This window comes from Hoplias malabaricus, chromosome 18 (assembly GCF_029633855.1).
Source record: "Hoplias malabaricus isolate fHopMal1 chromosome 18, fHopMal1.hap1, whole genome shotgun sequence".
Taxonomy (NCBI): domain Eukaryota; kingdom Metazoa; phylum Chordata; class Actinopteri; order Characiformes; family Erythrinidae; genus Hoplias; species Hoplias malabaricus.
In genome coordinates, this window is record NC_089817.1 from 31,491,134 (window position 1) to 31,516,172 (window position 25,039).

General features: G+C 38.5%; 2 protein-coding genes across 9 annotated transcripts; one reads left to right on the forward strand and one right to left on the reverse strand.

Annotated features, from left to right (window-relative positions):
- Positions 1-835: 835 nt before the first annotated feature.
- Positions 836-9,652, forward strand: LOC136674279 (uncharacterized). Of its 7 annotated transcripts, none has more exons than XM_066650198.1 (18): positions 836-1,074; positions 3,261-3,375; positions 3,656-3,763; positions 3,852-3,905; positions 3,985-4,056; positions 4,261-4,638; positions 4,716-4,817; positions 4,933-5,165; positions 5,255-5,433; positions 5,514-5,595; positions 5,670-6,020; positions 6,122-6,239; positions 6,375-6,466; positions 6,582-6,699; positions 7,209-7,313; positions 8,004-8,168; positions 8,584-8,766; positions 9,046-9,652. In XM_066650198.1, the coding sequence occupies exons 4-18, from the start codon at positions 3,869-3,871 to the stop codon at positions 9,054-9,056; spliced, it is 2,226 nt and encodes a 741-aa protein (XP_066506295.1). In that variant the 5' UTR covers positions 836-1,074; positions 3,261-3,375; positions 3,656-3,763; positions 3,852-3,868; the 3' UTR covers positions 9,057-9,652. The 7 variants fall into 7 exon arrangements, with proteins under 7 accessions (XP_066506295.1, XP_066506296.1, XP_066506294.1 ...); XM_066650199.1 differs by lacking the exon at positions 836-1,074 and adding an exon at positions 1,093-1,119; XM_066650197.1 differs by lacking the exon at positions 836-1,074 and adding an exon at positions 2,098-2,128.
- A 4,049-nt stretch (positions 9,653-13,701) lies between these two features.
- LOC136674290 (uncharacterized) lies at positions 13,702-20,724 on the reverse strand. Of its 2 annotated transcripts, none has more exons than XM_066650212.1 (10): positions 20,441-20,724; positions 18,421-18,629; positions 17,964-18,120; positions 16,494-16,781; positions 16,045-16,092; positions 15,660-15,739; positions 15,341-15,383; positions 14,511-15,114; positions 14,115-14,256; positions 13,702-14,029 (listed from the first exon to the last, which is right to left on the reverse strand). In XM_066650212.1, exons 2-7 carry the CDS (start codon positions 18,625-18,627, stop codon positions 15,366-15,368), a joined length of 798 nt encoding a protein of 265 aa, XP_066506309.1. In that variant the 5' UTR covers positions 18,628-18,629; positions 20,441-20,724; the 3' UTR covers positions 13,702-14,029; positions 14,115-14,256; positions 14,511-15,114; positions 15,341-15,365. The 2 variants fall into 2 exon arrangements, with proteins under 2 accessions (XP_066506309.1, XP_066506308.1); XM_066650211.1 differs by lacking the exon at positions 20,441-20,724 and adding an exon at positions 20,020-20,075.
- Positions 20,725-25,039: the final 4,315 nt, after the last annotated feature.

The following is a 25,039-nucleotide window of genomic DNA, read 5'->3' on the forward strand; positions in this document are numbered from 1 at the left end:
GGGACCCCATAACGATAAAACCAGTGCTGAACAAGCACCCTGGCCACTGTCTGAGCCCTTTGATCTCGAGTAGGAATCACTTGAGTAAACTTAGAGAAAACATCAGTTATAACTAAAACCTGTTCAGTACCATCCCTAGCAGGCTCCAAAAAAGAGAAGTCAATGGCCACTACCTCATTTGGTCTCGAAGCCAAAAGGTGTCCCATTGGAGCATGCAACTGTCTCTGTGGGGGTTTAGCGATGGTACACCTCTCACATTGTTGACACCACTGCTTAATATCATTAGCCATTCCAGGCCAATAACACCGCTCCCTTACTAATGCTGTAGTACGCTCTATCCCTTGATGGCCATGCTGGTTGTGCAATTGCTGCAGCACTTCCTCCTGCAGGCATTCTGGAAGCAAAAGCTGCATAATCTCTTCTCCACCATCTGGCTTCAGAATCCTACGGTACAACAAGTCATTACGCTGGACAATCCTATCCCATTGGCGAAGGAACCCCTGAGTCCGGGTTGACAAGTCTTCCCTCACACTCCGACTAGGTAGTCTATGCTCCTGCCAAAAAGAATTAAAACTGCAGATAGCTGGATCGGCTTCCTGCAAACACTTCAAGTCCCCAAAATCACGGGAGGGAAAAGCAGAAATAAAAAACTGAGCTACTGATGAAGGGGCTGCCTCCCTACCCGGCTGCCGAAGAGCCAGAGGCAATGTCACTGAACCCTGCAGCTCTTCTGGCGTGGGCATTCTCTGCCGAGATAAGGAATCAGCATTTTTATTTATACGGCCTGGCCGATAACGGATAATATCAACCTGGTCTCATGGGTTATACGTACCTCTGAACACTTTTTTGCAGAGGACCAAATACGTACTGACTGGTACATTTTGGTGCCGATTTTAGAAGCAAATCTCCACAGGGGGTGCTAAAGAGAAATGCAGACTAATGAAAAACTGTGATGGTTTTTCTATTAAAACTCTGGTTGACGTTAGGATTTTTGAAGCTGTTAATCGTCACTGTTAATTTTTTGTTAATGTTTAGAATAGTTTGGGATCGCCCATGATGACTGTCTGTTCTTGAGTGAGCAAATCAACTAACTATTGCCTCCTGTAACGTAGCATCTGTGTAGGTGAAGCTATATCGTTTAGTCTGGTTGATGGAGCAGATTGTGCACTTTTTTGCTACCAAACTAAAGGTTCCCATAACCTTTTACCTAGACATATCGGGGAACGAGACGTGCTGTCTACTGATTAAATTATTAAATCGCATGAGTGACTTTTTAAATTACGTGTCTTGTCGTCAGGCGACACCTGAGCATATACGTAGCTTTAGATACGTTTTGTAGCCTGGTGGCTAATGAGTTGGCGTTTGCTAAATAAAACGGTCAGTGTGTTTCTGTGGCCGTAACGATGTACTTTGTAAACACCATCGCTCTTGTTATGTTACAAGAATGTAAAAGATATCGTGGCTCCGTCAGTGGAAAAATAACAGCGTACTTCGGTTGCTATGGTAACAACGAGTCTATGGCTGTGTCTGAAACTTGAAGGTATGTGCCTTGACCTCTTGTTGCCTATGTAGGGCCTTAGAAGGTAGCATTGAGATAAAGGTATTTCAAACCAAATCTCTTTTGGGACACATTCAGCAGGCATTAATTCATTAACAATATTCCAACAGCTTACATCTAGCTCTCAGTGTACATTTAAAAAGTGGCCAAACCGAGTTTTAAAATGCATTAATTAAATATTGGATTTGGGACACTACTTCATACCGTCCTGCTTAGCTTGTGTTGGCAGCATTTCTTCGTCTATTTAGTATTATTATTATTATTATTATTATTATTATTATTATTATTATTATTATTGTCATTGTTATTGTCGTTATTATGATTAATGATAATAATAATAATAATAATAATAATACTTTTGTCGCACATTTATAAGCAAATAAATAAACTACATATTCCATTTAAAGAAAATAAGTTAATAGGAAAAAAGAAGCAGAATCTTTTGAAAAAATAAATTTCTTTAGAAATGTAAAATTGAGGCTGTACGGAGTTCCGCATGATTGGTTTTAAGTAGGCCGTTAATCAGTGCAACACCGTGCTTAACGGGAGCAGGAGTGAGCGAGTGAGCGAGTGTGTAAAACTTTGTCACGTTAGTAATGAATGGTACACATTTATATGAGATTAGTAAGAATTATTAAATGTGTGCTGAACTTTTCTACGCTGTGTTCAACTTAAATACGCTGTTAATGTTACAGCAGTATGTTTACACACGGGACCGATTCCCTCCAGTCCACCTTAAATTCAGCCTTTAAATTACTCGTTTTTATCCATTTTCACATGCTTTATTGTTACGCTCTTTAAATGTTGTGTATAACTGATAACCACATCTCATAAACTTTTCCTGCCCTCAACGTCATATGTAACGTTAACTTAAAATACTTTAAAAACATAATTTAGTGAGTAAGGTGGACATGATTTACTTTTTGCGCGTTTTCATAGACACTTTCGGTGTGCGCATGTGTGAAAATGTGCCTGTGTCTGCTTGTACTTTTGCTTGCGTGTTTGTATTTAAATCGCATGAGTGACTTTTTAAATTAGCCTGGTGGCTAATGAGTTGGCGCTTGCTAAATAAAACGGTTAGTGTGTTTCTGTGGCCGTAACGATGTACTTTGTAAACTCCATCGCTCTTGTTATGTTACAAGAATGTGAAAGATATCGTGGCTCCGTCAGTGGAAAAATAACAGCGTACTTCGGTTGCTATGGTAACAACGAGACTATGGCTGTGTATGTTTGTGTGTCTGCGCGTGCTTGTGCGTTTGTTTGCGTATGTGTACATATACGCCTGTCCATCTATTCGTGTCGTGGATGTACGTACGTTTGCTCATGTTTGTACCTTTGTTTCTTGTGCTCTTGTTTGTGAATGAGCCCGTATGTGTTGAGAGTTGCTGTAAAGTAGTCTCTATATATTTATCCGTATTAAAACCACAGATCCCATGAATCTGCCAAACTATTCGGTACTGTAGTTATAAGAATGTCATAAGAATTAATTGTTTTGGCAGATGACGGACACACAAATCCACTAGTTAGATAAGGTGTGTGTCAGAGGACAAATTTTTATTGTCCCTTGGAAAATAAACGAGGCTTTGTAATCCAGTATTTTTTTAAATGCTGTTCACAAGTAGGAAGTTAATAAAAGTAGGAAGTATAAAATCCACTACTTAAATATTTTAATTTAAAATGTAATTTATCTTGTGACCCTCAGGTGTAAAAACATGGCTGAAAAGAGATCATCTGGTAAACCTGCACAAGAGGACAGAACGGAGGAGGAATTACAACTTGATATTGATGAACTAATGGCTGATTTGGAAGAGATGAAGGTAATTTGTATGAAAATAATTACTGCATCAAACAGTATTTCACAACTCCTTCTCTGCATGGACATTTTATAAGTATGTTGTTTCCTTGTTATAATCATTAATTTTGTTCTTGCAAGTATTTGAGGGTCACTAACAATGAAATTACTGCATTCAAAAAATTATTTATGAATTATTTAGGAATTTAATAGCACTGTTATTAAGTATTTGTGCTTTTTGCAAAATGCTATTTTCTGAAATACCACATTGTTCTACCTCTTAAATGTTTATATGAGTAATATAGAATGAAGAAGTAGTTGAACCAAAAAAAAGCATGTTGAGCCAAAGGTGCGCTGGAAAAAGAGAAATAAAGAAGGATACTTGGTCTATGAGAGGCGAAAACAAAAGAAGGGTATGTTTTGATGTTTTTGATCCTTTGCTCTTTGTGAATTATTTTAGAACTCATTCAATCATAAACTTTTGGATTTGGTTTACTCTAGATCAGTCTCGACGTTCCATGGCTTTTGCAAGTAACCTACAGGAACTTGAGATTGGTAAGCCATTTTTAATTTATGGTAATGTACAAATGGTAATGTATTTATTGAATTAAAAAAAAAAATCATATAATTCCAGAAACTGCAAACACATCTAAACCTTCAACTAGCAAACAAGACCTGGCAGATGTAGATGTACAACAAGTTATAGGTGAATATTTTTTATACTTAATGTCATTTTATATTTATTGTAGCACTGTCTTCATTAAGTTCCACTGAATTAGTTACTTTCTGTTTGCACTCGAGAAATAATGTCTTTTTTAAAATTAAATAGGACTGTCTGTTCTCAATGAACAAGCTCATAATGTAAGGAATTGCTGAATGTTTATTAATTAATTTTATTTATTTTTGCAAGATTTACAACTACAACTACTCCAGGATACACTGGACTGTGATGTTGCAGAACCCAGATCCACAGCATCTCACAATTGGGCATTAAGGCAAACTTTGTCTGAAGATCGCTGGCGGGAAGCAAGACCTAAACTCCTTGACAGTTTGCTAGCTTCAGGTCATGTACATCATGGGTATTGTGATCACTGTAAATCAAAAGAAGCAGTGATCAGATGCAAGGAGTGTTTGCCAAAATCCAGTTTCTGTGGAAATTGGGATATTTCCACACACAAATATCTTGTCTTTCACAACAGAGAGACTTTTGTTGATGGGTTCTATAAAACTCTCCCGCCATCAACTGCTGTGCAAGACATCAGTGGACAAAATGTCCTATTTGAACAAGGTAAGAACTACTTAAAAATTAAAAGCATGTTCATATTTTCCCATTTTTGTAGTCAATATATTATTCCGTTCTGATAGCGTGTTTGATGGCAATTACACAACCAGACAGAATCTGTGATTGTGACACTCACAACCTGTCCATTGATACTGGACGACCAGTTGTACTCATCTGTATTAATGGTATGTGAAACTCAGAGTATTTTTATTGTATATTAGGTTAACCTGCTGACATACAGTATGTGTTGATAATCACTGTGTATGTCCTGTATTTTGTTTTCTTTTTAATTGTGTACAGGTCGCTATGATCTCTTTCTGCCTGTAGTGAATTGCAGAACATGTCTTGTGTCATGGACACCTGAGGTACGGGATCTGCTTTTTAGTGGTTACTGGCCAGGAACAGTTGCGTTTCAAACTGTATACCAGGTAGACCTTTTCAGGTCTTTTGAGGAACTAAAGATCACTTCACCTGGGCTTTCAAGAGAAGCATTTGTAAAAATGTTACAACAGCGCTCACAACTATTTGGAAGGGTAAGACTGTTGGAAGGCTGTATGTCCACTGCAATTGTCCTGTCTGCAGTTTGGCATGTAACCATGTTTCATTATTTTCCTAATTCCAGAGTGGCAACATATGTGGTGATGTCTTCCAAAAAGCTTTTCTTGAATGGACATACTGTCGTCATGAAAAAGAAAAACTCTGTGGAATTGACCACTTCTCTTGCCCAGCTTGCACCCCAGATACAGTTGCTGTGTCTGCTGATGGAAACAGAAAACTATATTGTTTCAGCAAAACAAAGGGGTATATTATAATTGAGAACATTTTCACTGTATAGAACTTGTGACTGTCTCTTGTAGCATTAAAATATTTTCTTTATGTAGGGTAGAGGAGCAACCATTTTTTGATGGTGATTTTCTGGCTGTAGCAACTTTTGTTGGCTGTATTCGTGAGAAGACCAAGGCGGTAAGAAATGTCTTTGGACTGTACACAGTAAATCAGTATTTGCATACATATCTTACATTGACATTGTGTTACAGGTACATGGAAAAGGCATCTGTGGAAAGTCAACATGGGCTGCAGCTAGGGAGACCTCTAAAAAGACAAACACAAAATGCGATGAAGAGGGCCTAGAGGTCGCAGTTTGCAGACACTGTATATTGCTTAGAGGTCTGAACATGTTTAGGGGGGAAATATTTGCTTACCCTCTGTTTTTGCAAAAAGAACTTGCAGCTAAAACAAATTGCCATTTCTTCTGCACTGACATAATGTGTCGGTATTGGCCCTATCTGCAAAAGGTGGCTCATGTGTTCCCAGAATTAAAAATCTTGACTCAGATGAAGCCTTTTCTCTCGGTTATGCATGCAAAGGGGCACTCTACAAAATGTGAGGTAATTGTATATTCCTCAACTAACAGGTAAGTTCTTTGACATGTTGATGTTGTTGTTAAACTCGATATTTATATTCTTGACATCTGATGTATATTCTATAGGTTCAGTGGGGTGGCAAAAATCAAACAGGGGCAGGTACTACCCTAGGTGAAGAAGTTGAACAAGTTAACAGCTTTTTGTCACGAGTGGCTCTAACTACGAAGTACATGAGTAAGGCTGGTAAGAGAACCTTTATTTACAGTTCTCATGTATTGTGCTCAGTTTTTGGCATTATAAACTGCTTGGTTGTTTCTTTACTCATACTTAGTGACTTGCTTATAGTTGAGCAGCACTTTTATTCTTTCATCATCACAGCACGGGTAGACATGATCACTTTGCATGCCAGGGGATGGAATGAGCGAAAGAAAAGAAACCTGCACAAGTACTTGTATAAACGCTATGTGAAGGTAACTGTGAAAGATTTTATTTATTTCAAACTGACTTAAGTCTGCTAATGATTTTCATACCTAATAATAGTATTGCCAAAGGTTTGTTTAACTTTCAATTTATTATACTTTTGAGATTTTACAAACAAGTAAGGAGGTCAAAGAGGACATTGAGGCTATAAAGAAAAGCACAGGAAAATCCGATGAGGAACTACAGCAGTGGGTCACTGATGTAAAACAGTGGGCAGTTGACAGTAAGTATTTACGTGTTGTTGCCTCTTGTGAATTGTAAAGAAGGATCACCATCATCAGTTTTTTTTTTTTTATGTATTTCCATGCCTGCCGCCTTAACTGGCTAAAACTATCATGTGACCATGCCAGACAAAGATGCAATGTGTTGCATGATCAGTAACTGTTTTAAAAAGGTAAACCTAGGTGAGGTAGCTTTCTCATTCAAAACATTGAGATATTTATTAGTCACCATAAAACATAAAGGGCAAACTGTATACATGTTCTCTGATTCTTTGGCAGAAAGTTAGTGAATGTTCTTTTTTGACTTGTTCTTTTTTTTGACCTGTATTACAATTTCTCTTTATTTTTTGTAATTTAATTATTTTTTTTTTTTTTGCTTTTAGATTTGTTAGATTCATATTTAATGTAAATCACTTTTGTCAAAAAAATATAAATTGTGTTATTTTTCTTTTTTGTATATGGCACAGAAAATGCATGATACTGATTAAATACTTATATAAAAATGTTATAGCTCCAGATGACCTCAGCACAGATGATCCAGTGAGGTTGCAACATTTGATTGAAAGCCTCTTTTTGGGTATCCAGCAAAAAAAGCGGGATCTATATAGAGTAACCGGTAAGTATCCATGACCAAATTGCCTTACTGTCATCATGTATTTGGGTGACAATTTTTTTTTAAATGTGAGATATATATGCCCTATACATTTCTAGGAGTACAGAAAGTTACGCTCCTTTGACCACATATACGTGGTATGGTATTTGTTGACTACAATAAAACACGCACACACACTAGTGCACTCTATGGGTTGTGATCACACACCCAAAGTGGGGGGCAACAATCCCAGCACCCGGGGAGCAGTTATGGGTTCAGTGCCTTGCTCAAGGGCACTTCAGCCCAGTCTCTAACCATTAGGCCACGGCTGCCCTGTCAGATTTAAAGTCCTCTGTGGGAGTCCTGACCATTGAAGAAACAGTGTAATATGAGCATTTTGATTTGTTATGGTACACTGTATCAGTGTACACTGAGGAAACAACCCTACCTTCCAATGTCTGGTGTAAAAATAAGCATTCCTATGTTTAACATTACCTGACTGTCTGCACTACTGTTCTTTTTATTACCAGAAATTTATGATAGTGCTGAATTAATAAAAAGTAAAATTTCAGGTATTGAAGTATTCACAATTACTTTCTTAATTACTGATATACAGTATTGTTTATAAGGTGCCTTTTGAGTGTCCACTAATCAAACTTTATGCATATACTCCTGAAACCTCTTTTTAAATTTTTTTCATGAATTTTACTGCAGACCGTAACAAACAGCGACACAAGATCCGAAGACGGATTGCAGAGGATAAGATAAAGCTGTCTGATGCCATATCCCAATATAATGATCTTCCGACCAGCACAGAATCTGTAGATTCTGTTGAAGATCTTTTGGTATCAGAAAGTCCTATCTGGCCTTGGGATTCTGGTATGATACTTTTAACATGAATTATTTTAGTGAAACTTTATTGAGTACTTCATTGAACTCTGTCTTTGAAAGGTAAGAAGCCTATGTATTTTTCATTTGTTTTGGACTATAGAAGTGTGTGGATTTCCATGAAAATAAGATTTATATATTTACCCCTTTTTCACATACTTGAACTGTGCCATCCCTCCCATAAAGTGACCATCTCTCACACACTTCAGAAGTGACTCCATGCCTGACTCCTCTGATTATGGTGTCAAGGAGGGTCTCTGTCTTCTTTCTCCACACTTGTTGGCTTGTGTTGTCAGGACAGACAGCTGCACCACTAACATTTGCTTTTACTCCCAAAGGCATTAAGAAGTATTAATTAATGTATTTGAATAGGATATTTATATCAATGTGTTGTTTGTATTTCTAGAACTTGACACTTCTCTAGGCATGAAGAAGAAAGTTTTTGACAAGGTGATGCAGCTGGAGAGACTGATCGAAGAAGAGGCTATACTTTTGCGAGAAATGAAACAACATTGGAACCATCTTACAAGAACCTGCAAAGCTTTAAGGGACCAGGCTGGTGTAATATCAGAAGACCTGGCAGCATACAGTGAGTATTCATTTCTTAATGTTGTTTGCTCCATATTAGATACATTCTTGAATCATTTTACAGATTATTTTTATGTCCACATTGAAGCATACTTTATGAACACAACCCAACATTCACAACTAGATCATACTTTTCAAACCCTAATACTATGATCAGATGAAGGCATGTTATTTGTGTATACTGCTTGACTATATATGTTCTTTCAACCTTGTACCATTTTTTACATTATATTTGGTGTTTAATTGTGCATTGTACTATATATCCCAATTTGATATTTAGGCTACTCTTGAGGAATTTCTGATCAAGCTTACCATGGCCTGCACAGTGCTGTCCTCCAAAAACTTGAGGAGCTTAAGACTGAGTTGTTAGCTGTGAAAGAAACATACCACCAAATAGTGGTTGGTCATCATGGCACTGTTGTGGAAGAAGAAAATGAAGACCCATATGAGGATGTTTCCACAGATGCATCTACAGATGATGAATTGTAGATTCCATCCACTGCAGTAGCCGAGTACATTTCAGATCTGTTTACATATGTACATTTTTTTTCTTAAACTTACATACATGTAAGCATACATATTTTTCACCTGAATAGGATTACGGTTGATTTTGATTATAATCATCTAAGTTTGATTATTTGATTATAGCTGTTGTGTCCAGAGTTAATATATGAGCATTCAACATTTTAGTTGATTATGGACGTTTGCATCTATTGAATGATTGCATCTGTTAATATTTTGTCCTCTACATATTTGCTGCATTGACTACATTGATTCAATCAAGATCACATGCTTTACATAAACTGTAGCTGAAACTGGGACCCTAATATTGCATGCTCAGTGATGTCCTTTTGATTATTTTTTTTTTTTCTTAATAAATAAGTATAATGGACAAAGATTGTTTTTGATTATTTATTTATTCTTTTGTGGCACACAATCAAATCATTATGTATACTGACAAAAAACATTAAATGAAGTTCAAATTGTGGGCAGGCTCCAAGGTGTCGTCCCATGTTTTCACTCTAAAAGGCATCATGGATGCAAACAAACTTAGTATTTCATATACTGACATTATTTTATTTGAATTTGGTATTATGATTAATTAGGTTCAGTTTTGCAGAAACCTGGTAATAAACTAGTAAAGAAGGAGAATGCATATTTATTAACAAATCAATGCTGGCAAAGGTTCTTAACATAAGGCTTAAGGCAGCCAGCTGATACTTGCCTCTTCTCATCCCTACACACAAACACAGACAAAAACAAGTGTTAGTCATTTCAGCAACAACTGATAAATTTATAATTATACATCCACAGTCAGTTTCAACATCTTGCCTCCTTTTCTCTTTTAAATACAATGCAAAAATCCAATGTTTTTAATACACAGGTATCCTTGTTGCATATGAACATTTAACTACATTCATTCATTCATTGTCTGTAACCCTTATCCAGTTCAGGGTTGCGGTGGGTCCAGAGCCTACCTGGAGTCATTCCACATTCACTCACACCTACGGACAGTTTTGAGTCTCCAATCCACCTACCAACGTGTGTTTTTGGACTGTGGGAGGAAACCGGAGCACCCGGAGGAAACCCACGCAGACACAGGGAGAACACACCACACTCCTCACAGACAGTCACCCGAAGAAAACCCATGCAGACACAGGGAGAACACACCACACTCCTCACAGACAGTCACCCGGAGGAAACCCACGCAGACACAGAGAGAACACACCACACTCCTCACAGACAGTCACCTGGAGGAAACCCATGCGGACACTGAGAGAACACACCAACTCCTCACAGACAGTCACCCGGAGCGGGAATCAACATTTAACTACAACATAGCAAATTCATGATTATATTACAACTATAAATTTTAGTAGAATGTTGATGTGATTTCTTTATATGCCATATGATCCCCCAGTGATGAACTGGAGGTGTTTCTGTGCAGTGCCCAGCCTCAGTGCAGAAAGCATGCAGTTCCTTCACCAATACTGTGGATTTACACTTTGTTATTAAGCTTGCATAATAGTAAATGACCAGGGGCCAGGAAAAATGTGGTATGAAAATGTCAAAAATAATTATTAGCCAAATGAGTAAACTTCCTGACTGGCCATTGACATTAATATGCTACAATGCCAAAGCCATGCAGGGCAACTGAATATATTGTATCAGTCCTTGGTGTAGTAAAATACAGCAAACCTCTAGCCAGCTAGACCTCTAACCAGCTGTATCGAGCTGTCATTCTCTTCCCTGCCCTTGTCTTACAACTAAAACACAGAACATATGATGAGAACGTATGAGCATTACTTTTCCCCTAGCTCATTAACTCTGCACAACTTCATGCTAAATGTTCACAGCCATACCAAAAGTGTTTCAATGAAGACAACAGATGAACCAATTATATTATCATGGGAACAAAAAGCTCACTGAAGCGCATGGGGAGAAAAGGTTAGCGACCTAGCCTAATCCCACAGAAGAGCTACTGCAGGACTACTGAAACGTTTAAGATGGATATGATAGAAATGTGTAAGGACACAAAGTGCATTACAGATTGTTGCATATGAGGCTGCATAGCTGCAGACCAGCCAGAGTTCCCAAACTGACATCTGTCCACCACTGGCAGTGCCTACAAAGGGCATATGAACAACATAACTAGACCATGGAACAATGGAAGATGGTGAACTTGTTTAATATATCTGGTTTTATTTTATATCATGTGGGAACCTGGGAAGACATGACAAGACGATGCTGGGTGAGGCAGTGTTAGTGAAGCAATGTTTTGCTAGGAAACCTGGGGTCCTGGCATTTACATGGGTGTTACTTTGACACATAGCACCTACATATGCACCTACATACACATTAGCACATAGCAAGAACACCCCTTCAGGACAACAGTAGTTGTAATATTAGGGCTGATCTATGTGTGTCCAAATATATGTGTATTTATTTTAATGCATGCTAAGTTACTTTAAGTTGCACCCATAAGTGACACATATATACAAATACACACACACAGCTTGTCAAGTACCTGTAGAGAAGTATTGCCAATAGAATATGACTTCCTGGAACACATAAACACGAATCTAATAGCACCATATCTAATACCAAGTGTTGTCTAGAGAGGTACAAACACCCCAGCATTGAGGTGTGTGATATTGGGAGATGGGGGTGAGGTGATGGTGGTGATCATCCAACATCTTGGACGCACAAACGCTAATCACTGAATGCAGTCAAATCTTCAAAGCAAGGTTCCAAAATCTAGTAAAAAGTCTTCCCTCGACATAAAAAGGAGAAACTCTTTTTAATGTCCTTGATTTCAGAAGAAATAATAAGCAAACAGGTGTCCCAATACTTTTGTCCAAATTGTATTAGTTTATTTTGCATCATACCACACCATCTTACAAAGTCTGTTTTGACCTCTTGAATTGTTATTGTGGCAATCTTAAATATGATTTCATAAAAAAAAACTGTTGGCAAGTATAATTTATTCAGTGATTTTCCAGTTACAATTTAATCAAACATTGTAAAGCATATGTGTGTAAGATCAAGAGATTTTACTGTAATTTCAGCTATATACCAGTACACTGTGAAACTAAATAATCTCTTTCAGGAATATTGTATGACACAAAACATAAGTGCAGGACAGCACAGTATACAGAGTGCAATAATTACAAAGACTTACAGTAAATACAGATCAGGACCAATAGTCAGAAGACTTTAACTATTGAATCTACTAACTAAAGTAGATGTGGAATGAAGTTGTTCATAGAAAGATGTAACATGCTACGACATAAGTATTTTCAGACAGTCCACATATATAAGCACAGAAGTCACATGTAGCATCCAGAACATCAGTAATGGAATACAGTACTAGTTAATACACTAATTTAGTGGCAGTAACAGAATACAGTATTAATACAGTACTCTAGGAGAAAACTGTGCAAGGTGCTACAAAATACAGATTTTTGGAATTACAAAAAATGCATCTCAGTGTTAAGTACAATAATTGCATTGAAAATAATTTTTAAGTGAAACTGTGTCTATGTGTTGTGTTTGAGGGCATGCTTGTGTATGGAGGTTACATAGACATGTCATGTGGTTGTTGTGGCACAGTAGGTAACATCACACTATGTCCCCTTCAGTCCTTGGGTACAACTCCTAATAATACATTGGTCTACCTGCAATACGAATAGCCTTGTATGTCACTCTGGATAAGAGTGCCTGCCAAATGCCATAAATGTAAAAAAAAAAAAAAAGTGAGCAAGTGTGTTTGACAGATAGAGGAGGTTACATAGACGTTAATTAGAGTGTGCATGTGTGTGTTGGGAACTGTCCATTCAGATTCTGGGAATTAAGGAGTATGTTAGCTTGTGGAGGGGAATCAATGTCATACAAAATGTAGCAGTATTGGACTGAATGCTATGGTACCTTCTTCCAGACATAAGTCAGAGCTAACTTCAAATTAAGTAAATATTGAAAATTCACGTAATCAAATCCTCACAGCAATGTTACAAATCTAATAGAAAGCCTTCCTCAGACAGTAAAGACAGTTATTCCAACAAAAGCAGGAGAAACTCAAACATTTGATGATACAGTGTACATTCAATATTGTAGTGTGCAAAGAGAAATGTGGTCATAACACATAAGTGACTCATGATAAATTCAAGTGATCAGATATATTCAATTGTCCTAGTAGTCCTAATATACAAAGAGCAGTTTGTGATAAGAATAGTCATAGCAAGTTTAGTTAAAATGTTATGCCATCAGGATTTGGGTAGGTGTACAAAGAATTTCCATCATCACCAGCAGTTTTACCAGCATTCTGTCCTACACAACCTCCTACAGTGTGATCTGCTTGGATCCAGTGAGAGACTCAAGTCTTCTTTATGAGTTTATTCAGTCCGTTGGCCTCCTTTGTTGTGTTGCCCTCTCCCCAGCACACCACAACATAGAAGATGGTGCTTGCAACAACAGGGTGATAGAACATTTGTAGCATACTGTTGCACACACTGAAGGACCTGGGCATTCTCAGAAACTAAAGCTGGTTCAGGCACTTCTTGTGGATGTCCTCAGTGTTGGTATACCATTCCAATTTTGACCCAGCTGGCCATCATTGTCAACAGTTGTTGATATCTGGGTGAATTTAGGCCTAGACCTCAGAAGACAGATGTCAACAGTTGTCCTTGTACATCACTGCAGCTCTCTCATTGTTCTTATGTGGATCAGGCAGGTGAGAATCTTCTTTGCATTCTCTGTTAGATGTACTTAAGTATGAAAAAGATGTCATTATACAGACATTTAAAATTGGTGAAAAGTATGTACAAAAACAAAGTAAAAGTGAACATTTACTTTGCAGGTTGTCCTTCGTCTGATAGAGAGATAACTTCAGAGAATCACACACACAAGGATCACAAGGTTCTTCTTCCCCTCTTGAAGCTTTGCAACACCAATGACTCTGTGAGACCTCTTTTTGTGTGAAAAACACCCAAGCCTGTAAAACATTGATTTGGAAGGTTAAGCCCGCTTACACAAAATATGTACGCTCAGAGACAAATGATCTTGTCAAGTCAATACAAGGAACAACTGTAAATGAATCTTTTGTGGATAAGGAAGGGACTAGTACAGCAGCATATTAGCAGCATGATGTTTGAGCAATGAACTATACAGGTTGATATGACAATGCATGGCAGTATGGACAGTTAATTTAAATGAGATATTCCAATAGCTGTGCAAATATGAACTTACATGTTTGGCTTTGCTGTGTATGTGACACAAATCTGATGACATCTTTGTGATTAGTGATGAAGATAGCTTGACAAGCTAAAGACAAAACATAACAGCTTATAATGAACAGCGACAGGTTAGGTATAGTTTGCTGTACAATGCATAATTGTGTAGTTTGTCATTTGTTGATGTAGAGTGTGAATATGTACGTTCTTGAATACCTTGCTATACAATGTAATGATTGTGGTTTACATCAACTGAGACCACAAATATTGCTGGGGTGCAGTAAGGACAGCTAAATAGCTTCTTGCAAATGGAATAACTTCATATTGATTATTGTTTAAAATGAAGCAAATGCGAAAATGTAACAGTAAATTAACTGTATGTAGTTTATTGAACAGAGAATGTTAGTTAGACCACAAAACTGACACAGCAGGAGTTTGTAAATATCAAAAAAGCTTTTTTTTTCATGAACAGAACAGTTTAGAAAAATCTAACCTCTTAAATTGTAGCCATTATTTTAAAGTAAATAATATATTAATGTACAAAGATTATACAAATGTTATAACAAATTCATTTGTCAATAAAGGATGATGGCTCCCAGGAATCTTTCCATTTGGTCCCACTGTAAACATAAATGAAATACTGTCAGTAATCATATTTAGGTAATTTTTCAAGCTAGCAAATTGTACATGTAAATATTATATTGTACTTTTATACAGTATTATAATTAAAACAAATATTTCAGGAACTATTGATACTTTAGAAATATCACACTGTTTAAACAGTTGTGGATTGTGAGCCCATTACCTATAAAGTTTCAAATGTAACAACTTTATTTACACACATACCAAGACTTGCACGGAACCCATCGAATTAGGACCTCCTTTTCCCCTATATAATTAAAAAAAAAAAAAAAAAAAAAACGATCATAACACAAGTCTGAAATTTCAGAAAAAAATATCAATATCCAGCTGCATTTGTTTGGCACAATGAATGCATAATACCTCTGCTGTACTTCCTGCAATTGTGGTGGTAATATCAGATACTGATATTAAGATGAATGAAACAGTCTTGTTTATATAACCAAAGATGATTAAAAAAAAAGAATAATAAGTGAACCTGAGTATATCTATATAAAACCTGTGAAAAGGCTTAAGGAAGACCTACATTTTTCACTCTTCTTTTCAAAACACTGGAATAAGGAAATTGGTTCTGCATCTTTCTTCTAGTGCATTCAGGACACTCATCTGAAAGACAGGCCATTACAGCCATTACTGGTTTATTACAGTAACAGATAAAAAGAACATACCAAACAGAGCCTGCATACACCAAGTTTTGACTAATGAACACCTTATTAAATTATAATCATACACAGGATAAGATCCTATGCTAATCCATTAGCGCGGCTCTATATTATAATTATATATATACACAACAATTCAGGTATAATTTGACAAAAACTGCATTTTATATCACTATTTCAGGTTTGTGATAATATAATAATGTATATTAATTATGTTAACATATTTTAAAAAGAGAAAATGTTCATTACGTTTTTGCTTTTTGTTTTTCTTCTCAACTCCTCTTTGCTCGCCTGGCTCTAAATACAATTAATAAGATAAAAGCAATTAATACGAAATAAAACAATATGTAGTGTAACATACAATGCCTTTAGAACGTTTTCAGAACTTTGACTTCGTTATGTTGAGGCTTTGGGATAAATTTCAAGTGTCATACAAAGGTTCTGAATACTTATGTCCATACAAATTTTATTTTTTGCCTTATAATAAATTTGCAAACATTTCTAATATTCCATATTCACTTTGTGATTGTGGGTAATTGAACGTAGATTCATTGGGGAAAACTTTGTTTTTAATTTTATTTTATCACAAGGCCTCAACATAAAATGTGAAAAAGTGAAAGGGTCTGAAGACTTTCCAATCGCATTGTAACTACTGTGATACACAACACTTTACTGTCTATTAAGAAAATATACTTCACTTCTCGTTCTTTTTTTGGCCTTTTGGCCCTGGGGACCAGCAATATTGCTTCCTTTTGCGGGTCTGGTGGTCAGGTTGGTGGTCTGCAGATGATGGGTTCCTGGGCTGGCAGATTCCAAATCAGAAGTCTGTGCGTCATCAGTCTCTTGACTGGTGACCTGCAAGCCAGAGATTTCCAGACTGGCAGTCTGTGGGTCTTCAGTCTCTTGACTGGTGATCTCTGAGCTACCATCCAGGACAGTGGTTTTTGGGCACCCAGTGGCCTTGTCCTTCTCTCTTTGAAAATGAACTTAAAGACAAGACAAATTTAATTAACAAGACAACTCCAACACATTTTGCACAATTTTTTTAACAATTGCACTTTATGCCATAAAATCGATGGCTAATTGGCTAATTATTGATGCTACAAGTAAGGGGCTTGCAAAAACTGGTGCAGTATTATTATAATTTGGATTGTAAGTAAATATATAAATATCAAGTATCGCAACATTTGTTTTGCAATATGGTATAGATTCTTAAAAACAAAGTTTACATTTTTAATTTGTAGTTTACAGGTAAAGATTGGTGGCAGACAGTGGTTTATTTTGTACTGTGTTTAAACCCCAACACCTTTCTTTTAATTTGATTTTATGCATATATGTTTTTTATACTAAAACAGTTTTATAAACTTCGGTTCTAAATTGGTTTCTTACAGTGTCATCAGAAAATTCCGGATTTCCATGGCAATGAGAGAGGTAGAGTGCTACAGACACAGCTTATTCTATTGGTTGCATATTTAGAAGGGGGATACACAAAATATAAAAAATGCTGGATTCAAACCATTGTTTCCACAGGAGGACCAATTCATTTTATAATTCTCATTTGGTTGAGAAAACAGGAATTGGGTACTGACATGTGGTGTTAATGCTATAGCTGATCTGTGTAAATGTTCATTTGATTTGTAATTTTTTTTCACCAAGAATAATTACATAACCCTTAAGAGGGGAGATTTAGAATAGCTTTATTTTACCATGGAAATTCATGGAAATTCATTATCTGTAACACTTATCCAGTTCAGGTGGGTCCAGAGCCTACCTGGAATCATTGGGCACAAGGCGGGAACACACCCTGGAGGGGTGCCAGTCCTTCACAGGGCAACACACACGCACAGTCACAGTCACTCACACACTCACACCTATGGAGTCGCCAATCCACCTACCAACATGTGTTTTTGGAGCGTGGGAGGAAACCGGAGCACCCGGAGGAAACCCACACGGACACAGGGAAAACACACCACACTCCTCACAGACAGTCACCCGGAGGAAACCCACACAGACACAGGGAGAACACACCACACTCCTCACAGACAGTCACCCAGAGGAAATCCACACAGACACAGGGAGAACACACCACACTCCTCACAGACAGTCACCCGGAGCGGGGCTCGAACCCACAGTAGCAATATTTAAAAAAACTATTTTTTTATACTTACTCTTTAACATGGCTTCGTACATCATTTTTAACCTCTGAAGCAAATCATCATCTAGAAGGTAATCCCCACCTAGTACTGCATCTGCCACCAAACTACCTTTGCATTTCTTCCCCAAAAGCAATACAGGGAAGAAATCAAGGGTTGCAAGTTTGTCAAGCTGAAAAAAAGACATTAAATAGCATATAAGACGACTGTCACATCAAATAATATGTGACTAAGTGCTTTTTATACTTCATAACCAAATAATACAAAAATACTGTCTTATTGATCAATTTCTCCTGTACAAAATATTGTGTTCAAAAACCTTAAAACTCATGTATACAATACATAATACAATACATAATACAAAAAAAAAAAAAACAGTAAAAGACAAAACAATTATCTGTGAAATATGACTGGGTAACTGACTTAACTTCTTAAATAGCTGGTAGCACCTTTAGCAATGACCTGACCTTACCAATACATGGCTGCTGTTAAGAACAGTCCTGTTGTTGTTCTTTTTGATATATTTTTTCCACTTGTTTTTATTGTCTTCGAATAATTTTCTCTTTTCCTTAAGTTTGGCTTTATATGGTTGTGGCTCTTTGCAAATTGGGCAAGCTTTGTAGGAGACACTTATCTGACCATTGCACCCTGGGCATATCTTCCTGGTGCTTCCTGGCATATCTAAACAAATAGAAAGCAAATGGCATTAAAAACCATAACAACTCATTTCTGTTAATGTGACTACTTATATTTGAGCCCCTTAAACAAGAGGCCCAATTATGCATACAAGTTTTGAAATTAAGTAAAGACATCTGTGACTGGCTGGCCTAGCCACCTCAGTTGTTTTCACTGGGGCACCATATTTGCACTGGCCTTTCACAGACTTCTCTACTTTTACACAGAATATGCCATCATGGCAGAGTCATGGCTGCACTTTATTTTATATGAGTGAGCCTAGTTTAATTTATATATTGACATTAAATGTACATAGTAAATTTGTCTGGTTAATAAGATAAAGACTGCAATATTTAAACGGTTTTCTGTGTCCTGAAAACCATCTTCATCATGAACGACACTAATAGATTGACACGTGCATATTTTCACACATGCGCACACCGAAAGTGTCTATGAAAACGCGCAAAAAGTAAATCATGTCCACCTTACTCACTAAATTATGTTTTTAAAGTATTTTAAGTTAACGTTACATATGACGTTGAGGGCAGGAAAAGTTTATGAGATGTGGTTATCAGTTATACACAACATTTAAAGAGCGTAACAATAAAGCATGTGAAAATGGATAAAAACGAGTAATTTAAAGGCTGAATTTAAGGTGGACTGGAGGGAATCGGTCCCGTGTGTAAACATACTGCTGTAACATTAACAGCGTATTTAAGTTGAACACAGCGTAGAAAAGTTCAGCACACATTTAATAATTCTTACTAATCTCATATAAATGTGTACCATTCATTACTAACGTGACAAAGTTTTACACACTCGCTCACTCCTGCTCCCGTTAAGCACGGTGTTGCACTGATTAACGGCCTACTTAAAACCAATCATGCGGAACTCCGTACAGCCTCAATTTTACATTTCTAAAGAAATTTATTTTTTCAAAAGATTCTGCTTCTTTTTTCCTATTAACTTATTTTCTTTAAATGGAATATGTAGTTTATTTATTTGCTTATAAATGTGCGACAAAAGTATTATTATTATTATTATTATTATTATTATCATTAATCATAATAACGACAATAACAATGACAATAATAATAATAATAATAATAATAATAATAATAATAATAATACTAAATAGACGAAGAAATGCTGCCAACACAAGCTAAGCAGGACGGTATGAAGTAGTGTCCCAAATCCAATATTTAATTAATGCATTTTAAAACTCGGTTTGGCCACTTTTTAAATGTACACTGAGAGCTAGATGTAAGCTGTTGGAATATTGTTAATGAATTAATGCCTGCTGAATGTGTCCCAAAAGAGATTTGGTTTGAAATACCTTTATCTCAATGCTACCTTCTAAGGCCCTACATAGGCAACAAGAGGTCAAGGCACATACCTTCAAGTTTCAGACACAGCCATAGACTCGTTGTTACCATAGCAACCGAAGTACGCTGTTATTTTTCCACTGACGGAGCCACGATATCTTTTACATTCTTGTAACATAACAAGAGCGATGGTGTTTACAAAGTACATCGTTACGGCCACAGAAACACACTGACCGTTTTATTTAGCAAACGCCAACTCATTAGCCACCAGGCTACAAAACGTATCTAAAGCTACGTATATGCTCAGGTGTCGCCTGACGACAAGACACGTAATTTAAAAAGTCACTCATGCGATTTAATAATTTAATCAGTAGACAGCACGTCTCGTTCCCCGATATGTCTAGGTAAAAGGTTATGGGAACCTTTAGTTTGGTAGCAAAAAAGTGCACAATCTGCTCCATCAACCAGACTAAACGATATAGCTTCACCTACACAGATGCTACGTTACAGGAGGCAATAGTTAGTTGATTTGCTCACTCAAGAACAGACAGTCATCATGGGCGATCCCAAACTATTCTAAACATTAACAAAAAATTAACAGTGACGATTAACAGCTTCAAAAATCCTAACGTCAACCAGAGTTTTAATAGAAAAACCATCACAGTTTTTCATTAGTCTGCATTTCTCTTTAGCACCCCCTGTGGAGATTTGCTTCTAAAATCGGCACCAAAATGTACCAGTCAGTACGTATTTGGTCCTCTGCAAAAAAGTGTTCAGAGGTACGTATAACCCATGAGACCAGGTTGGATAATATAATTAAATGCTGACAACTGAGCAACCCAACGCTGCTCTGTAGCACCCAACTTGGCAGTATTCAAATGGCTCAGGGGGTTATTGTCAGTCCAGACAACACACTCCTGACCCCAAAGATACTCACGAAATGTTTCTGTCATTGCCCACTTCAAACCCAAAAACTCCAGCTTCATTGAGCTATACAACTTTTCATTAGGGTTGAGGCTACGACTTGAATAGGCCACGGGACGCACTCGACCATCCTGTTCCTGGGAGAGCACTGCTCCCAAGCCCTGGTGACTAGCATCAACCTCTAAAATAAATGGAAGCGAGAAGTTGGCAAAGGCAAGTGTAGGTGCGTTCACAAGCTTGGACTTCAGTGTCTGAAAGCTGGTCTCACATGGCTCTAACCAGAAATCTGACAACTGGGAACCAGGGCCCTTCCTAGTCCTTGTCCCACCCAATTCAGCAACTAAGCGGTGCAAAGGAGCAGCCATTTTTGAAAACCCCTTAATAAACCGCCGGTAATAACTAGCAAAACCCAGGAATGAACGCAACTCTGAAACAGACGTGGGACGGGGCCAGTTAGCCACAGCAGATACCTTCTCAAAATCTGGGGATACTCCCTTATCAGACACCAAATGACCCAGGTACCGGACTTGATGGCGGAAGAAACAACATTTCTCCAACTTGGCTTTCGGCCCGGCTTGATCTAGTCGATTTAGCACCAACTCCAAACGACTCAAGTGCTGATCTAGGTCAGAAGAGAACACAATAATGTCATCCAGATACAGCAACACTGATTGGCAATTCTGATCACCGAACATCCTTTCCATCAGTCTCTGAAAGGTGCTAGGGGCATTACACAACCCAAAAGGCATGCGATTATATTGGAATAGACCAAAGGGGGTACAAAAAGCTGTCTTTGGGTGATCACCCTTAGTAACTGGAATTTGGTTGTACCCACTAGCTAAATCCATTGTCGAAAACCACTGGGCACCTGATAGGGCATCTAAAGTCTCCTCAATCCTAGGCAATGGAAATGCATCCTTCCTGGTTTTGCTGTTAAGCTTACGGTAGTCAACACACATCCGGAGGGTACCATCTTTTTTTCTAACCAGAACAATAGGCGAGGCATAAGGACTACAGCTTTCCTGAATAACCTGATTCTCAAGCAGCTGCTGAATGTGAGCCTTAACAGCCTCATAGTCAGATGGCAGGATGCGTCTGTATCTCTGTCTTACTGGCACCTCATCCAACAAAGGGATGTCATGGGAAATCAAACCCGTACAGCCAATATCCCCTTCGTAGGAAGAGAACACTGCAGCATACCTACAGAGAAGGGACCGCACCCTTCCCTGATCTATTGGGGACAAAACAGACAGATCCAATGCGTCAATTTGCTCCAAAATTGAACTGGGCTGAGCTGTTTGAGCCTGAACCTGGGCAACCACCATAGGGGGCTCACTCATTTCCTCTGTAACTCCAAGAGGCAGACTCACAACCTGTGCGCTAGTCAACAATCCTAAGGGACGGCATGGGGGCAAAACAACCCTAGAGCAACCCACATTTACCAAGGGGACATACACGGTCCCTCCGACTACCTTGACTAGAGAAACAGCAACCAACAGGCCATCAGGTAAGGCACCTAAAGTATCAGGAGGTTCGAACAAAACCCCAGTAGTACACTCACTGAGATGACTGGAACAGGTGGCAGCAACCATCTTGAATGTACCTGCTGGTATATGAATAGGTCTCCGCCCCCTAACCCTAGCTACCCCTGTGTCTTGTATAGAGGACCTATCAGAAACCTGATGACAATACTGCAGGGCTTGCTGCCAAGGTGGGGATGCGTGCACAACTGGCGGTAGGTCAAACAATGCAGGACCATGCTGACAGAAAAGTTCCTGATAACACTCTCGAATGACGTTCATACCCAACATGCCAGGGACTATAGGTGAGGTACTACAACCTGGGGGATCTTTAATTACCAACCAACCACGGTTAGGTAGGGATTTTCCAAGTACCTCAACGGTTAACTCAACGTAGCCTACATAGGGTATTTCTAGCCCATTAGCCGCACAAAGCTGCAACCACCGGCAAGAACGCAAATCACCCTGAATGTGTTGACGAAAGAAACTCTCAACTATGGTTGAAACCATCGACCCTGTATCAAGCAAACAGTTCACCACCACACCCCCCAATTGAATAGCCACTTTTGGGCACTGCCCAACTAAGGACGGACTGGTCGACTGAAGTAAAGCAGGCTGTGAGGTACAGCCAATTCTGTCCCCTCCCACGGTGTGGCTCTGCACCTGGAAGGGAGCTAGTTTTCCGCCAGCTGAGAATTAGGGGCTGCACGACTCTGAGGAGGAGTCCCTATTGGGTGCACTGAAACACGTTCATTATCACAGTCGCTGGCGTAATGCCCTGGTTTTTGACAGCGTCTACAGATAATATTAGGCCGGCTAGGACCAGTAGGCCGAGAAGAGGCACCTAATTTAGCAATGCTCTGGGCTAACTGATTAATCTGTTCTTGCTGTTTAAACAGCATAGCCCTTAATTCTGTCATCTCAGAAGATTTAAAATTATCTGCAGCATGCTGAGCCTGATAAGACTCCCCAGACATCTGCAGTGCACACATAGAGGGGACAGAATAGCTCCTACCTCCCCCATTATCAGCTGGCCTACTCTCACGCTCCCATCGAATGGCCGCTGCCCGCACCTGCAGCATAGAAAGTGCTGGTGTCTGATGGATCAACTGCTTTAGCTCCCTACACAGAGCAGAGTCTAGAACACTCTCCACAAACTGGTCACGAACCAACGTATCAGCATCCGGTACTACAGAAGGTGCACACTGCTTTATTTTTTCCATAAGGGCTAAAAGGGCATGAGAGTACTCCTGTAAAGATTCCCCTTTCCATTGCTTACGGCGAAAGAAACTCTCCTGCAGGGCAATATATGACTTCGAGCACCCATATAGCTCTTTAAGGATAGATAGAATCTTCTGAGGATCCTCCCTTTCCATTCTAGGCCTATACCTTATTTCATCCTTAGCTTCTCCTTCTAGATGATCTAACATAAAATAAGCCTGATCAAGGGGCGCCAAATGGCGTGCACAAATGCTTGCCTGTACCTCTTCACTCCACTCTTCTATACCTATACCAGCCCTGCCTCTAAACACTGGGCATTTACGCTCACGAGGAAGGTACAACACCCTTTCGACTGGGGTAGGATTACTCACCAGCCCTCGAGATTCACCACCACTACTGGGACCTGGCTGAGACTGGGAAGAAGCCCTTTCCTGTAAAAGGCGCTCATTATCTGCCCGGAGCTGTTGCACCAAATCCCTCATTTCCTGAAGCTCACTGGCCATCATAAGGACAGAAGGGAAAGAAACAAATAAGAAAATGAATTAGCTTAACACCTCCTTACAGGCACACAAGTACAATCCTTGTGACCCAACGTCAACTGCTGTTTTGCCTTTGAATAAGAACAACAAGACAACACAACTGAACTCCAAAACACGTCTCTGTTTCTGGATCCTGCCGACTACGCCACAAATGTGGCCTTGGCTAGTGCTTAGATCAGTGTGAGCCCGACTACGCCACAAATGTGGCCTTGGCTAGTGCTTAGATCAGTGTGAGCCCAACTACGCCACCTAGGGAATTTCACCCTAGGAAATAACCCCAAGTACTTTCCCAAAAGCACACAGGTACGTTCCGAAAAAGAGAAGAGACACGAAATGGAGTTCAGCGTACAAAGTCCTTTACTCTCAGTTGTCTTACAACATTTAAAATAACGATTTTATTAATAAGTTTAAAAAAAATAATAAAACAAAAGAATACAGTGGGGTTTTACCTATTGACTACTAAAAATAACCCCTACAAGGTTATTAACTAGATTCGCTCATCATAATGATCCCACCATTTGCATACATTTTAACTGGGTTCCAGCAGACGCTATCCTATACAGAGTTCCAATACTAGAGACTATACAACCCACACAAAGGTTACCAAAAAGAACCCCTTTGGGGTAGTGACTTCACACACAACAGATCGAGTGCCCAGGAAAAAGGAAAAAAATGTACAAAAAGGATAACCAGTCAACCAAAGGGACACTCATATACCAGGTTGCTCTGCAAGAACAGGTAAAAATACACAATTACGTTAAACAGGCAGATCACACGCTTAAAAGGACTGTAATACCCACACTATCCAAAATAATAACCAAAATAAAAGGGTTAATTTAAAAGGCAAAAAAACAACAACAAAAGAACTCAATAACAAACAAGAAAAC